The sequence below is a fragment of the Pelodiscus sinensis genome, chromosome 29 (assembly GCF_049634645.1).
Source record: "Pelodiscus sinensis isolate JC-2024 chromosome 29, ASM4963464v1, whole genome shotgun sequence".
In the NCBI taxonomy this organism is placed as follows: Eukaryota; Metazoa; Chordata; order Testudines; family Trionychidae; genus Pelodiscus; species Pelodiscus sinensis.
The window spans coordinates 1,035,842-1,050,939 of NC_134739.1; the positions used below are offsets into that span (position 1 = coordinate 1,035,842).

The 15,098-nt window shown below is 46.0% G+C and overlaps 1 protein-coding gene across 3 annotated transcripts in view; it reads left to right on the forward strand.

Moving 5' to 3' along the window:
- Positions 1 to 15,098, forward strand: part of MYO1D (myosin ID) — a 301,918-nt gene that overhangs the window by 138,072 nt on the left and 148,748 nt on the right. For all 3 annotated transcript variants that reach the window (XM_075911435.1, XM_075911436.1, XM_075911434.1), the window contains exon 16: positions 4,488 to 4,695. In XM_075911435.1, coding sequence (XP_075767550.1) covers positions 4,488 to 4,695 — 208 coding nt within the window. The remainder of the gene's footprint in view (positions 1 to 4,487; positions 4,696 to 15,098) is intronic.

Sequence of the window (15,098 nt, forward strand, 5' to 3'; positions counted from 1 at the left end):
GCTCATGATACGGTCTGTCCTGGCCTGTCTGCCTGTCATTTTTGTTAGTCTCTAAGGTGCCACAAGACGACTTGTTTTTAAAGTTCTAAACTAACACGACTACCCCTCTGAATAGTTAGCAGAGTGTAAATAGTTCTTGGGAGGTGGGAGGCAGGGGCATGCGTAGGTTACATGGCTTTAAGCCTGGTATGAAGCGCAAGAAGTTTATGCCTATAGGAGGCTCCCATAGCTCTTGCCTTAAGTGTCTGGGGGTAGTCCACCTTGCAGACATGTGCAAGATCTATCTACAAGAGATTTCAACTAAGAATTCAGAGGGACAGAGTTTATTTAGACTCAGAACTCTTCATGGAGACCTCTCTGCATCCCCATCTGGTGTCACAGGCCTCTGGGCTGAAGCAAACTGCCTCACTACATAGTGCACCATCATTGGTGCAGAGCACTATAGCACCGCAGAATAACTTGGTGCTAAAAATGCCAAGGCGCTGCCATTCACTGGTGCTGAAGATGTTGGCACCAGTCTCCTGGCACTGATTGCACCCACTGATCCCATGTAAGTGCCCAGAGACAGGTCACCTACTCCAAAGCAACAAAATCTAAAATGGGTGCATCCCATTGCAGGCACACCTTTCGGAGCCCAAGGACCAGCTGGTACCATTGACTGGTGCTGCAACCAGCCATGTCAAGTCCAGTTCAGTGGGCTACCCTGTCAAGGAAAGGGATGTGGCCATGCCGTCCAGCCCCGAAATTGTATGAAGTGGCCAGGGACTTGATTGAACTAACATCAGGCCATTGGCTTCCCCCAGAGGCTCTCTGGTGCAGCATTCGGCACCGTGTCTAATTCTGGACTTGGTATAGTCACCTGTCAAACCGGTATGATGTGGCGGTCGCCCTCTCCTGAGTACTGGTCATCCTGGGACTGGTCACACAACAGCTCTCCGTGCCAGTCACCCCGGGGACCTGATGCCTGCTCAGCACTCACCTGCACCGGCCGGCGTGGCACCGTCCTGGTCGTCTTGTTCTGGCTTATCTTCAAATCAGAGCTGGAGTCATATAGGTCCTGCAGGAGCCAGTGCCTGTCACCTCACTGGTGGGGCGATAGACAGAACATTCTGGTGTATCCTGGCCTCTGTCGTGGCAAGCGCCACCTGAGTGGCCCTTCTGGATCTTGAGTGTACCACCAAGCCCAGGCTGTGGTTCCAGAACGGTGTCCGACAGGAGAGGCACTCCATCGGCATCTCTGGGGAGGGACCCAACTAGAACTGTGGAGCATCCTGCCCTGGCTCACAAGAGCGTAGCTATGCCGCAGATGAGCCCGGTGGGTTCCATCAGAGGCTACTCCGGCATGCTTTGTCCGGTGCTGCGTTGTAGTACGGCACAGCACTCGAGCCCAGTGGGAGTGGGACACACTGCATTTCTTAACTGATGAATCAGCCTGACACCATTGGTCACCACTACCCTGCACCGTGGTGTAGGGATGGGGGAGCAAGCTGGCACTGGGGCTCAGACTGAGGTGCATCTGGCACCGGTGGAGTGTCTGCTGCTAGCAGCCCCAGAGGGCATGGACTTGCCTGGTCCCTCCTCTTTGTCTCTAGACCAGTTAGTGGTGGGATCATGTACACCTCTGCCACCTGTGGACAGCAGGGTCCACCAAGAGCTGCTTTGGCCTTCTGCGGAGCAGACAGACTCCAGGCTTCACAGCCTTAAGGATACAAGGGCCACTTTGAAATTTCTGGGCCTCTATACTCCGTCCACTCAGTGGAAGCATTTCAAGTCCTCACCCCTGCCATGCTAGTATCTGCCGCAGCAGAGGCAGGACTTTAGCAGAAGGGAAAGCCGTAGAAACCGCCAACAGCCCCCTAATGCAAACAGTAATAATAACCAGGGCGGTCCTCCTCGAGGCAGTCCCCAGGTGACAGGAAAATCTTTTGGAGCTGTGTTGGAGGACGGCATTCTGGTTTTACTCCTTGATCCAGTTTCTAAGTTTGGGCACCTCTTTCCCAGTCTTTATCGCACCTGGATGCAAACTGCCACTGACAGATGGGTGTTCAATATGGTGCAACTGGCGTATTCAAAGGGTGCTGCTCAAAGACAAGGCAGCACCAGCATGGGCCAGGCAGTACTGGTACACAGTGCTGCTGGACATGTCAGCAGACGGACCCCTCTCTCTGCTGATAGTCCTGAACTTGTGCTCACAAGATCATAGCTTGCTTCAGCATCCCAGTCTCCAGGCTCTCCATCTCGCTGCCTGGATGCTGCCTGCTAAACCCGGTAGAGCTGGCATGCTCGGAGGAAGTCGGAAATGTCCTTCTTGGCAGTTGGAAGCCATCCAGGCAAATGACTTGCCTGGCAAAGGGGAAGCGCTTCTCTGTCTGGTCCACGCAAAAGAATGTTGAGCCCTTGCAGACACCAGTTCCCTTAATTTTGGACCTGAAGCAGCAGGTTCTCGCGATTCCATTCAGGGTTGGGAGACCCACCAGTTTTTGTGGGTCAGCTGGTCACTTGTTTCCTTTAAGGGCTGGACTGATTCTACCCAGTGCTGCAATGTGACCTAAATCTAGTGCTAACGCTAGCGAGGTGTTCCCTGCTGCATAGGTCTCTGACGGTGGCCTTCCTCGGCCAGGAAGGTCTCAAGGCTCTAATGTCTGATCTGCTTTGTACAGTATTCTTTAAAGGCAAGGTGCACCTCAGGCCACACCCAGTGTTCCTGCAAAAAGTGATATCCCAATTCCATATCACCTGGGACATCCTTTTCCCCGTCTTTCATCTGAAACCTCATACCACTTCCAGAGACTGCTCCCCACACACCTAGGAAGTCAGGTGTGCGCTAGTGTTACCTAGAGCTCACCAAACCTTCAGGAAATCCGCTCAGCTGTCCATTGCAGTGGGTGATAGAATGACTGGAGACCTCCCAGACGATCTCCCCTTGGATCGCTTCATGTATCCATACGTGCTATGACATGGCGAAGCTTCCAACTGCTCTGCTGTGTGTTCGTTCTAGCTGGACTCAGGCCTCTTCACTGGTTGTCCTTGCTCGTGTCCCTACCCAAGACACTTGTGGAGTGGCTTTCTCATTGTCTGTGCACACTTTTACATCTCATTACACTATTCAACAGCAAGTGAGAGCACAGCTGCACAACAGTGCACACCTGACTTCCTAGGTGTGTGGGGAGCAGTCTCTGGAAGTGGTATGAGGTTTCAGATGAAAGTCTGGGAAAAGGATGTTCCGGGTGATATGGAATTGGGATATCACTTGTGGCAGGAACACTGCTGCTTTTGGAAGCAGTGTTGCAATAAGCAGACTTACTCGTCCACCATATAGAGGCTGAGAATCACCTGGCTTGGAATGCACATGAGCAATCACTCAAAGAAAAAATAGTTCTGTATCTTTCGTAACTGTGTTTTGAGATGTTGCTCATGTCCAATCCAAGACCCTCCCACCTCCCCTCTGTTGGAGTAACTCCAGCAAGAAGGAACTGTGAGTGAGGGGAGGGGATGCAGTGGTCTATATTCTTCAGTGTATCGGGGGCACTCTAGGGGTCTCCATAATCGACCTTTGGATACTGCTAGAGGAAAAGCCTTACAGTGACGGTACACGGGGCGCACACATCTAGCCTGGAATGGACGTGAGCAACACCTCTCAAAGAGCAACAGTTACAAAAGGTTTTTAAAAAGTGAATAGCTCAATGACATCTGACTTCTGCAAAGAAGTTGAAATGAAGGTTTTGTCCTTAGAAAATATTTTAAAACTGTTAAAACGAGGTCTACAGGTTGAACCTCTGTGGTCCAGGACTCTTTGGTCCAGCAATATCCACTGCCAGCCCCAACCAGGAGAGGAACCAGAAGCCCGGAGCCGGGGCTGGCAGTGGAGCCAGCCTGGGAACACAGAGCTGGCAGCGCAGAGGACATGGAGCCGGCAGTGCAGAACCTGGTGAGTGGGGCCAACAGCAGAGCCCGATTGGCTCTGTCTTGGCCCCCCTGATCCCTGGCTGCACTCTACACTCCCAGAGGAGCCAGGCAGGGATATGGAGCCTGGATGGGTCCGCTGATGGACCCCAGGAGAGCCAGGAGCCATCAGCAGAGGGGCTGGAATTGATCTTCCCTCGTTTGGCAAAATCCCTCTTCGGGGACTGGTCAGGTTCTGAGCGTTCCGAACCAGGGATGTCCAACCTGTAGTAGTTGAGTAGAGGATCTGCTCATCCAGCAAGCATCTTCAGGTGAGTTCTGCTACATTGTATCTGTTCTTATTTGGGTGACCTGAAGCCCTCACTGTGGTAGTTTTTACTGGTGGCATTCCACAAATCATCCATCCTCAGCTCTACTGCTCCTATTCCTTTTTGTCCTATTCCATCCACAAAATATCTGAGCTCTTATAGCCATCAGTGAACAGAAACCTTAATCTACAAGGTAAACTCTAAAATGTGTTTAAGGCCGGCTTGGGAGCATGAATGGGAAACTGATGATAGATTTAATTCTTTGTGTTTATCCAGGTACAAGATGATCTCAGAATTTACTTGGCCAAACCACGACCTCTCTTCAGACAAAGAAGCTGTGAAGAAACTGATTGAGTGCTGTGGGTTTCAGCATGATGTAGCCTATGGGAAGACCAAGATTTTCATCCGGACACCACGGACGCTCTTCACCTTGGAGGATCTGCATGCCAAGATGCTTGTTAGAATTGTCCTCTTCCTACAGAAGGTAAAGTTAGCTTTAGTGCACGGATAGACCTCAGTTTAGAGTTCCTCAGTCGCCACCTCATGGTAATCTCGCAAAGGTGATGATTCTTCACAAAGCTTTAACAGAGTCGTTGTGTGTTCCTGGGTTTTTGAAAGCTCTGTTCAGCTCTTCCTGTACTTTGCTACATGAAATGAGCCTAAAGTCCAGTGAGACCTGTTGTGTTCTAACGTGCACTCTGTCGAACCTCTAAACGTGCTATGTACTCATGCAGAATGTGAGCTCGCCAACAAAATTAGATCTTTTTGAGATCTAGAACATCATAATGGGTAAATGTAAAGCACCTTTCCAAAGGGTTCACACAGTTTGTGGTTTGACATGGGGCGGGAGGGGAGGCTGTGTGTTTATCCTTAAGGTAAATAGTTTGGTATTCTGTTACTGCTAAGTCAAAGTACACGGGCTCTGGGTATATCCGATTAATACACTGGCAAGGTCTGACCAAGGAGGGAAGGGCCAGAGATGCATGATGTTTTTAGTAATGGAAGATGTTCCTCTAAGCAATAGAAATTTGTAATCTTTCTAATTAAAAGATTCATTGGTTACTGAATTCTTTTCAGGAGTTTCTGGGACTGCTCCAATAGAAAGTATCTAGCTTTGTAACATCATAGGCAATGGGAATCACAAAAAAGAGCTCCAGTGCTTTCTGGAAGATCTGGGTTGTTGTCAGATCCTGGTTTCCTGCATCCCAGATGAGCATGTGTTGGCGTGCACATGGCACCCTTCTCCATGCCTAGTGGGGCACATTTTCTTTCTTGGAAGTGCTGCGTGCGTGTGTCTCTCGATGTCCTGTTAATTTGAAAAATCAGGGACTTAGTAATATTAATTCTGCTTCCCTAAGTCAACTGACGCCTGCCAGCCAGCCTGGAGTGTAGACATAACTGTAACATCAGGATGTTGCAGGCTTCTGTGGCCAACTGCCAACCTGGCTTTGCATTAAGATATAAAACCACATCTGTTATAAATATCCACATATATGTGTGTACCTCTAGTATGTGCTTCTGAAACAGGACTGGAGCACGGTATTTTTTCTTCATATTTGGCACAAGTGCATGAAAAACTCGGGGGGCATAATTTTAATTTGCTTGATAAGTTACAAACATTGAAATCTGGGGGAAATACAAGCTTCTTGAATGACCCGCGCGCTCTACAGTATCAAGGTATCCTTAAGAGGTGTGAAGGAATCTATACAGTTGTGGATGATCCAAGTTCCATGTCTGTAACTCCTGCTCTAGGCTAATTTGCCCCTCTTCTTACTTGTTTATTCAAACGGCCTCCAGAAGAGATGAGATTTTTTTTTTTCTTGTAAAGTGCTGAGAAGCAGCATCTGTTTTAGAATCGTGGCTCTTGCAGCTAAAGGCAAGAAATGCTAATGAATCAATAATGCCTACTGTCAGCACCGTCACTAAAAGAACAGATGCTAGCTTGATGTTTATTGTAAGAAATGTAACTAAATACTTCGTACAGTGTGAAATCTGTCTAGAAGGTCCTTGTTTCTTATAACTTGTTTTTGTTTCCCTTTATTTGGTCTTCAAATTCATTCTCTTATGTTTGCAATTCAAACAGCTCTTGTCATCTCTGTGTGTCAATCCTGTGTGTTCACCAGCAGATGGGGCTCTTGCAGGTTGGCAGAGAAGGATTAATCAGCATAACGGACTTACAGATGCACTGAACCCTCATTGACAGCTCAGAAAAATGAGGCAGTTAGAATCCTAGTGTTGGAAGAGACCTCAGGAGGTCATCGAGTCCAGCCCCTTACTTTGGTGTCCTCATTCCTATGTTTCTCCTCCAGCTTTTCGTTGCATAGGATACTTTCATGAAGATTTGATTCTTGTTGCAAACGCCTTACCTGAAACCATCATCTCTTTTTAACATGGTAGAGTAAAGAGCAGTAGCCAGGGGACACAAACTGATTGATTGTATTTTCATGGGGAGAGAGGAAAACTCAGTTGGAGAGGATATAGGAACTAGATTATTTCTAAATAGAATTTTGTTATTTAAATTAGCCTATTTCGTGTACTAGATGCTTTCAAATGTTTGAGTCCTGTAAGTGAAAATGTTTTACCTTGTCATTATTCAAACTACACAAGAGCAAAACTCAAACCAAAGATAGAAGCTTAAAGCTTGCCATTATTATAGGCACTTCTGAATATTCGGAAAAACAACAACCCAAAAGTTGATTTAAAATGAGACAGTTAGTCTAGAAGTTTTAATGTTCATACTCATGCACTTGTAGTAAAACTTTTCATCCTTGCTTTAAGGCAAGTTGTAGTTTGTTTATGATGCTCTATCTTTTTAAATGGAAGGGGCTTGTTTGCAAAAACAATTCCACATTGTGTGTAGTATTTTTGCTTCCTGTTTTCTTTAAATGTTTATCATAGTCTCTTTCCATTTATGTTAAATGGTTTTATAGTACAATAGGTGTGCAACAGGCTGGTTGTCATTACTACACAAACCTCTGAAGTGCATGACTTCTCAACCTTAAAATAATGCTATTTTGCATTTTAAAAAAGGTTAAGAATGTGCTAGTGAGGAATTCATTTTCAATTGGATGGTGAAGACAATGTGGCCAACAGTAATGATGAATGGAATATTTTGCTTTCGTTGTTACTATCTAGTGCCTTCTATCCTTCAGAAACTTTTTTGTCTTCATTGCTTAGTTTAACATGGGGTAACTAACACAGATTAACTGTCATATTGTAAAATCTTAATGGAGGCATGATACCTGTAGTGTTTACTGAGATGTAGCTAGGCAAGGTCACTTGTGAGCAGGGGGTCTAGTGTTGACCTCATGGTAAAAACTACAGGTTTTGTAGTTCTGGAATCAGTGATGTTGCAACAGTTTTTAGAGTAGGGATGCTGAAAGCCATCGAACAAAGTCATTAATCCTATTTATGATGGAACCCAGTTCCAGCTGGGTGTGCTAGTTCCAGTGACCTGACCAGGATGATACAGAGAGATAGATATTTTAAAAATAACAAATCCTGCAGCACCTTCGAGACTAACAAAAATGTAGATGGTATTGTGAGCTTTTGTGGGCACAACCCACTTCTAAAGCTCATGATCTCATCTTCATTTTTTGTAAGGTGCTGCAGGACCATTCATTTAAGTTTTTTTTTTTTCTTCAGTTATAGACTGCCCTCTCTGAGAGAGATTGTGTTAGTCATATCTGTTTGAAAACAAAACAATGAATTTGTGACACCACTTGAGTGGTGATTTCATTAACCAGGAAGCTTATCAGGAAGTGCGTTTTAAGGTTATTTACTACACTTATGATTTTTCTGTCACTGATTAGCCTTTTGGGAAATGCAAAAGTAGTTGTACTGTAACGAGGGCTGTTTTCACGAGGGCTGTATCTTTGGGTATTCCCCCTCAGCAGCATTTTCCCAATGGGCTAGCTGGTGGATTTTTTTTCAATAGACACCTGTCCCAGAAGTATGCGTGATAGATCAATAATTTCCAAAGCCAGAAGGGACCATTGTGATCATTTAGTTTGAGCACATGTATAACACAGACTACAGAACTTCCCCAAAAGATTTAAAAACTTTCAGTGATGGAGAATCCACAACCACCCTTTGTAAGATGTTTCAATGGTTAGTTAACCTCACTGTCAAAATCTTATGCCTTGTTTCTGGGCTGAATTTGTCTAGCTTCAACTTCCAGCCATTGGTCCGTGTTATACTTTCTCTGCCAAACTGAAAAGTCCATTGTAAAATATTTGTACCCCATGGAGGTAGCTGCAGACTGTAATCAAGTCACTCCTTAACCTTCTCTTTGTTACGATACATCGAGCTCTTTGAGTCGATCACTACAAGGAATATTTTCTAATCCCTTGATCATTCTTGAGGCTTTTCTCTGAACCTTCTCCACTTTATCAGCTGCCTCCTGGAATTGTGAGCACTAGAACTGGGCACAGGATTCCAGCTGCAGTCGCACCAGTGCAAATACAGAGATAACATAACGTTTCTGCTCCTCCTCAAGATCCCCTATTCATACATTGCATTTTGGCACAGCCTAGCACTGGGAGCTCATGTGTGGCTGTTTTTCCACCACAACCTGCCTCTGTTCTTTGTTCCTAGATGTAGACGTTCACGTTACTCATGTTAAAATGCATATTGTTTGTTTGGTGCCCAGTTTACCCAGCCATCCATTTCACTGTATCAGTGACTGTTTCTTCTTCATTATTTGCCAATTTTTCTGTCATCTGCAAACGTTCAGTGATTTTTCTCTATTCTTCCAGATCATTGATAAAAATGTTAAATAATGTAGGACTAAGAACCCATCCTTATGGCACCCAATTAAAAACACGTCTTCAATGATTCCCATTTACAGTCACATTTTGAGACCTATCAGCTGATTTGTAATCAATTTGCCATGTTAATTTTATATCATTCCAGTTTTTAGTCAAAATGCGTAATATTTATATTGCACTAAATTGCATTGTTCTATTTCTATGCCACTCTGAGTATTATACCTGCACAAAATCTTTCTGGTTTAATGCTGGGGAAGGAGGAGTTGGTCTTGAATTATAACCTAGCATCTGCTGTTCCCCCTCAATTCTTTAAGATACTTATGAATAAGGTGGTCTTGTACAATTGTCAGGAAAATGTACGAGTCTATGGACAAGGCCTTCTTACACTGCCTTTGATGTCAGGGGAACTGTGGGTGTTTGCTTATTTTCTTAAAAACAAAAAAGGGTGGGCAAATAGAATTGAGCAAGGCTGGGATAATGCCAAGATAATTTATCATCTTAACTCTCAATCAGCTTTCCTCCTTGAATTCACCCTCTGCTCATCCCACATCCTATTTAATTGCTGACAAGTGTACAGTTGGGTTCTCTTCTTGGCCTCTTTTTTATTTTTTGTTCTTAAAAGCAGATCTAACCCTTCCCTCTCTCCCCACTCCCAAATCAAGTGGAGAGGCTGGTGATTTATGCTCTTGGAAGCAGGTTTGTTGCCCTGGTGATATGTGATTACCGAGGCAGTACATTTTATGCATCAACATGACAGCCATTGCTAAAATGAAATGGTCTGAGGTTTAAGACCCCCTAAATTTAACCTTTGCTAAAGGAAGCCCCAGTGCTTTAGGAAGGAATGTCTTCAGTTGCATGGTTTAGAACAGTGGTCCCCAACCTTTTGGGGCTGCCGGGGGTGGGGCCACCCATATGCTGCATGCCCAGTGCCGGTGCCACCCATGTGCTGCACTCCCGGGGCCAGCTCATACGCCATGCACCCGGGGCCGACAGCCCATGTACCATGCACCGGGGGGCGTGGCTGCCCATGTGCTGTGCACCCAGGGGCCAGCACCGCCCATATGCCGCGTGCCTGGGACCGGCACAGCCCTTGCACCGTTCACCCGGGGGCGGGGTCACCCATACGTTGTGCACCCAGGGGCTGGCACTGCCCATGCCCCACGTGCCTGGGGGCGGGGCTGGCCCCAATCACTTGATGGGCGCACAGAAATGGCCCAGCGGGCGCCATAGCACCCATGGGCACTACGTTGGGGACCACTGGCTTAGAAGCTGAGGAGTGTGTTACCACTTCTTCCTAATGCACAGAGCTGTAGCCTTCATAGTCTCCTTGCCTGTGTATTTTCTAGCAGCTTGTACTGGCAGCATTGTTTTCACTTCAGACATTCTGGTTCCCAGACAACCCTCTCAGGAGATCTGTCACTCACAGCCCTGCAGCTGTTGTCACCATGGCAACGTTTCCTGGGCTCAGTGGGGGAGTATAGGCAAGAGAACCATGGCTGACTTGTCATAATTTAATGTTTCACCTTCCCTTTCTTCAGTCCCCAGGAGTCCTTAAGCAAAGCGTGCTAGGAACCATTAACCACATAGGGAAGCTTTCATTCTGACACAGGCGGCATTTTCATGTCAGATTGCGGATCGGCAGTGGTAATCTGACAAGGGCTTCAGCTCACTGACCCAAATAAAAGGTGATGTAACGGGTTTACCATCTACAGCCTCAACACAATTAGCATCTTATGAGAGAGAATGTGAGTTCAGGAAGACTGAATATAGATGGAAATACGTACATCATAATTCATAGGCTTATTGCACTTGTCTTCTACTTCATACTGTGAGCTCTTAGGCAGCAGGGGACAGGTGACGCTGGATGGTCTTGCTGTGAGTAGGGCCAAATAAAAATTGGGCTTAAAAACATTGTGGTAAAAATTCCAGGAGCTGCCAGAGCCTTGTCTATATTAAGGCTCCTGCCATATCAATTGATGTCGTTTTGTAATGTCTCTAGTGTGAGCAAGACACAGGAATCTCGTAGAACGACTCATGGCAGCTAATTCACTGGCCTGGCTGCTACTCTACAGGGTGTCTGTTAGCCAAAGTGAATCCTTGATGCCTCCGTTCTCAGATTGGAAACCCGTTGGGGGAAGTGGTAGCTGGAAACACAGACAAGCCGGAGCTCTCATGTCACAGAATTCCAAGACTGAGTCCACCAGGGCAACCTGAAGAGATGAGAAGCATCGAACTGTCCAAAAAGAAAACCTCTCCAAGAGCTGCTGGAAGCAGCTAGAACTCATCTGTCAAATTTAACGTCCAGGGCTCAACTCCGTATTTTTAGAGTTAAGGAAGAGGTGAGGAGGCATCCTCGAGGCTGAACAGGCTGATGAAATTCAGACTCAAGACTCTAACTGCCATCTCTCCAGGAGCCGGTCAAGAGCTTATTGACCTATACCCGTCATTGACAACTACTTCTGACTTGCTTAAGGAGACTGCTATGAACATCAAAATATATCCCCCTTTGATCCATTCTCCTCTCCCAGACTTTGCATGGTATCAGTAGTGATAACAGCTTGCATGAGGAGTTTGGGATACTTCTCCATATTTAGAGAATACAGAGCATCAGCACAGGCTGCCCAGGGAACAACCTCCATGCTTCAGGCCATGAATTTGATAAACATATTCCTCCCTGGTCCTCTGTCAAATGACAATCCAGAGAGGATGGAGAGAGGCTGTTCTCAGTAGTGACAGGTGGCAGAACAAGAAGCAATGTTCTCAGGTTGCAGTGGGGGAGGTCTAGGTTGAATATTAGGAAAGCTATTTCCCTAGGAGGGTGGGGAAGCCCTGGGTTGGGTTCCCTAGGGAGGGGGTGGAATCTCCATCCCTAGAGGTGTTTAAGTCCCGGCTTGACACAGTCTTGGTGGGGATGATTTAGCTGGGGTTGGCCCTGCTTTGGGCAAGGGGTTGGACTTGATGACCCTGGAGGGCTCTTCCAGCCCTAGAATTCGGTGTAGGATTTGAGAGAACAGCAACACTATTTTCTTAATGCAGAAATGGTGTGATCAGATCTAGGCACTGATTTTTTTTTAATGGTCATGCAACAAATTTGTCATTCATCCTGTGGCATCTAGGTTTTCTAGCTTTACACAGGTTATGCCCTGAGTAACACTAGATGTGTGTCAGGGGTTCCTTAAAAGGACCTGGGCCCATTCCTAAGGAGATGAAAATAATTAGTCATTCAGTTTTGGATAATGGAAGCCTGTATGCTAAGACAGTGATCTCTGAACACTAAAATGCCAGCCGTGCCTCTCTGAATTGGCAGCACAACCAAGGCACCATGTTTGAATTCTCCCCCAATCCTGTCCATTCCACCCACAGATTTGTCTTGTAATAGTGAGATCATCTGTTTCAACAAAATGTAAGGAATCGAGCTAGCTGCTTTGATACGAGGGCTGGTCAGAAATTTTCCATCAAAGCTTTTCTGATGGAAAATTGTCTTTGACTAAATAATGTTTTTTGTGTCTAGTCTGACTTTTGCTGAAATGTTCATTTTTTTCATGAAAAATGGCCAAAGCACAAAATACCTGGATTTGGGTATATTGTTGCCATTCCCCATCACGTCCTTGTTTTATTTCCCATATTGCAATACCTTCCCTCTCCAAGAGGAGAGACCATTGTGCACCATCAGGAGACATTGTCTGAGCGGGGTTTCTAGCCTGTCGAGGAGAAGAGAGATGCACAGACATCAGGCTGCAATGTGGCAGTGTTTCTGAATCAAACTATGGTTTTCCCAAATATTTTGCTAAAAGCGTATTGTTTCATGTGAGGCGGAGGGACGTGTTCTGATCAGCTCTATTTACCAATGTAAATGAGGACAGGCAGTATTCATCATGGGCAGTGAGGCAGGAGTGGGGGTTGCTGGGACCAGGAGAAAAGTGCAGCCACCTGACTCTGCTGACCTTTGTCTTTGGTAAAATGATCAAAAGCGCCCAAGTAACTTAAGCTCTTCCGGCCAGATCTACCCAACCTCCATGTGCACTATTGGTTAGTAGCGTGACCTCTTTTGACATTGCTACACTATCAAAAGCCCACATGCAGATGCAGTTATACTGGCATGAATCCTTTTGCCTGGAGAGCTTATTTTGCTCCAGGAACTAGCATAAGCTATGCGAATAACAAATGTGTTTGTCAGTGGTAGCTGCATTTACAGTAGGCATGTTTGCTGGGATAGCTAGACAAACCCTTTCTAGGGTAGATCTGGCCCACGTCTGTCGCTTCTGAAAATGGGTGTTAGGTTCCCCTAAGTCGTCATGGCATTCTTGAAACTTTTACCTCTTGTTTATATGGATCAGTTGAGCCAGCCAGAGACTGTTGGGAGGAGCAGAAGCAACCAAAACAGGGAATGCTGTACGGTGGGAGTGGGGGTGAAAGAAGGACCCAACTATCACCATTTCTCCTGCCCAATGTCCCCTGGAGTCAATTGTTCAGGGGAGACCATGCACCCCCTATAAGGAGACATTAGGACCCATGTGGCCTCAGGGAAAACTGTAGCAAAGAGGCGAGGCAGCCAGAGACTCCAGCTGATAGGCGCAAATGTAGCCCAAGGATGGACTTCTGGATATTCAGAGACCTTCCTACAGTTTTGACTGGACACTTTGCACTGAGCTGTTTGTTTCACTCCTCTCCCTCCAACAGTTTCACAGTCCTTTCATCGCAGCATCAGTCCACGCTGGTCCTTGGCCACCTCCTCCCCTGCCCTATTTCCTTCTTAACAACTTGCACAACAGGGTCTTAGATCCCACTGTAATAGACATGACTGTTGATAACCATATTCAACTGCTTACAGCATTGCTTAATTTCCACTCCAATTGTTTATTGAAGACAAACTCCAGGAAAAACTGTTGAGAGAGATGTGCAATGGACTTGAGCATGGAGTCAGTCCAGGACATCATACAGATGGAGCTACTGGGGAGCACTCTTACATATGCAGAGGGATTCCTTTTTATAGCTGCTTACTGAATACTAAGCATTAGATATCATTACTTTGAACTTCAGGTGGTGCCAGTCGACGGTCAGGGCAGTGTGTGTGGGTATGTTTCCGAGAAAAGGTTTAACGTCTGTGTCTTTACTGGTAGGACCGGGGTCCCGTCGCAGAGGGTGGCCAGCAGGCCAACAGACGCCTTGTTATATAGGAAGAGCTTATTACACCTTAGATTTTAACTGCTAGAACACAAAGTTCCTTCGCAGTGGGCAGCCTGGGAAAGGCTGGAAAGGTGCCTTAACGGATCTTGTCACCTGGTAGTGACTCAGATCCAAACGCCCAAGCTCTCCCTATGTCTGTCCCTTTATGACCGGCTGAAGTTCTTTTAAATTGTGCTTGGTTCTATTACAGCAACTGAAGGAGTCAGGTTAAAACTTAAACAGTTACAGGTTTATTAAAGGAACTTATAAATCATATGGTTACAATGGCTATTGCTCTATTTCATAATTATTAGCAAAATATAGATCTTAAAATGGTTACAGGAAAAAGATAAAGATAGAAAATAGAAATAATGGTACTAAATGACAGCTTAATCTTTAAAGAGCTCTAACACTATGTATATATACTTAAACAAAGGACCACATCCAGGTACAATTTTTACCCTTTTATGTGCCTCTCGACTCCAGCATGTCAGGCCAGGGCTGGTCTCTCAATTCCTCAGAAAGACGAATACGAGGTGGGCGTCCCCTCTGGAACCTCGAGAGGTCAAACACCAAACCCGACCAGCAGATAGATGGTAGATTGACACACAAAGCAAGTGTGCTGCTGTACCTATCTTTATACCCTTGGGGGGCTCGTATTCTCTTTCTTATCTTAAGAAGCCAAATTTTACTGGTCCGTTTTGTGGCGCCAGTTCTTACAAGCAAGTTTCAAGTTAATTTACACTTGTAAGAGAGGAAGATAGCTAAATTAGGACTGCCGGATGTTCTTGTTGGGCGGGAGATTCCTCCCCCTGCGGACGGTTATGTGTTCGTATCGATATGGGTTAAGTCAAGGGCACGATGTACAGCCTCTTGGTCAACAATTAGTTTGACCACCCTCCTATCTCTGCTTACAGTTCGTCACGGTCACTGAGCCAGCATATCTAAACCT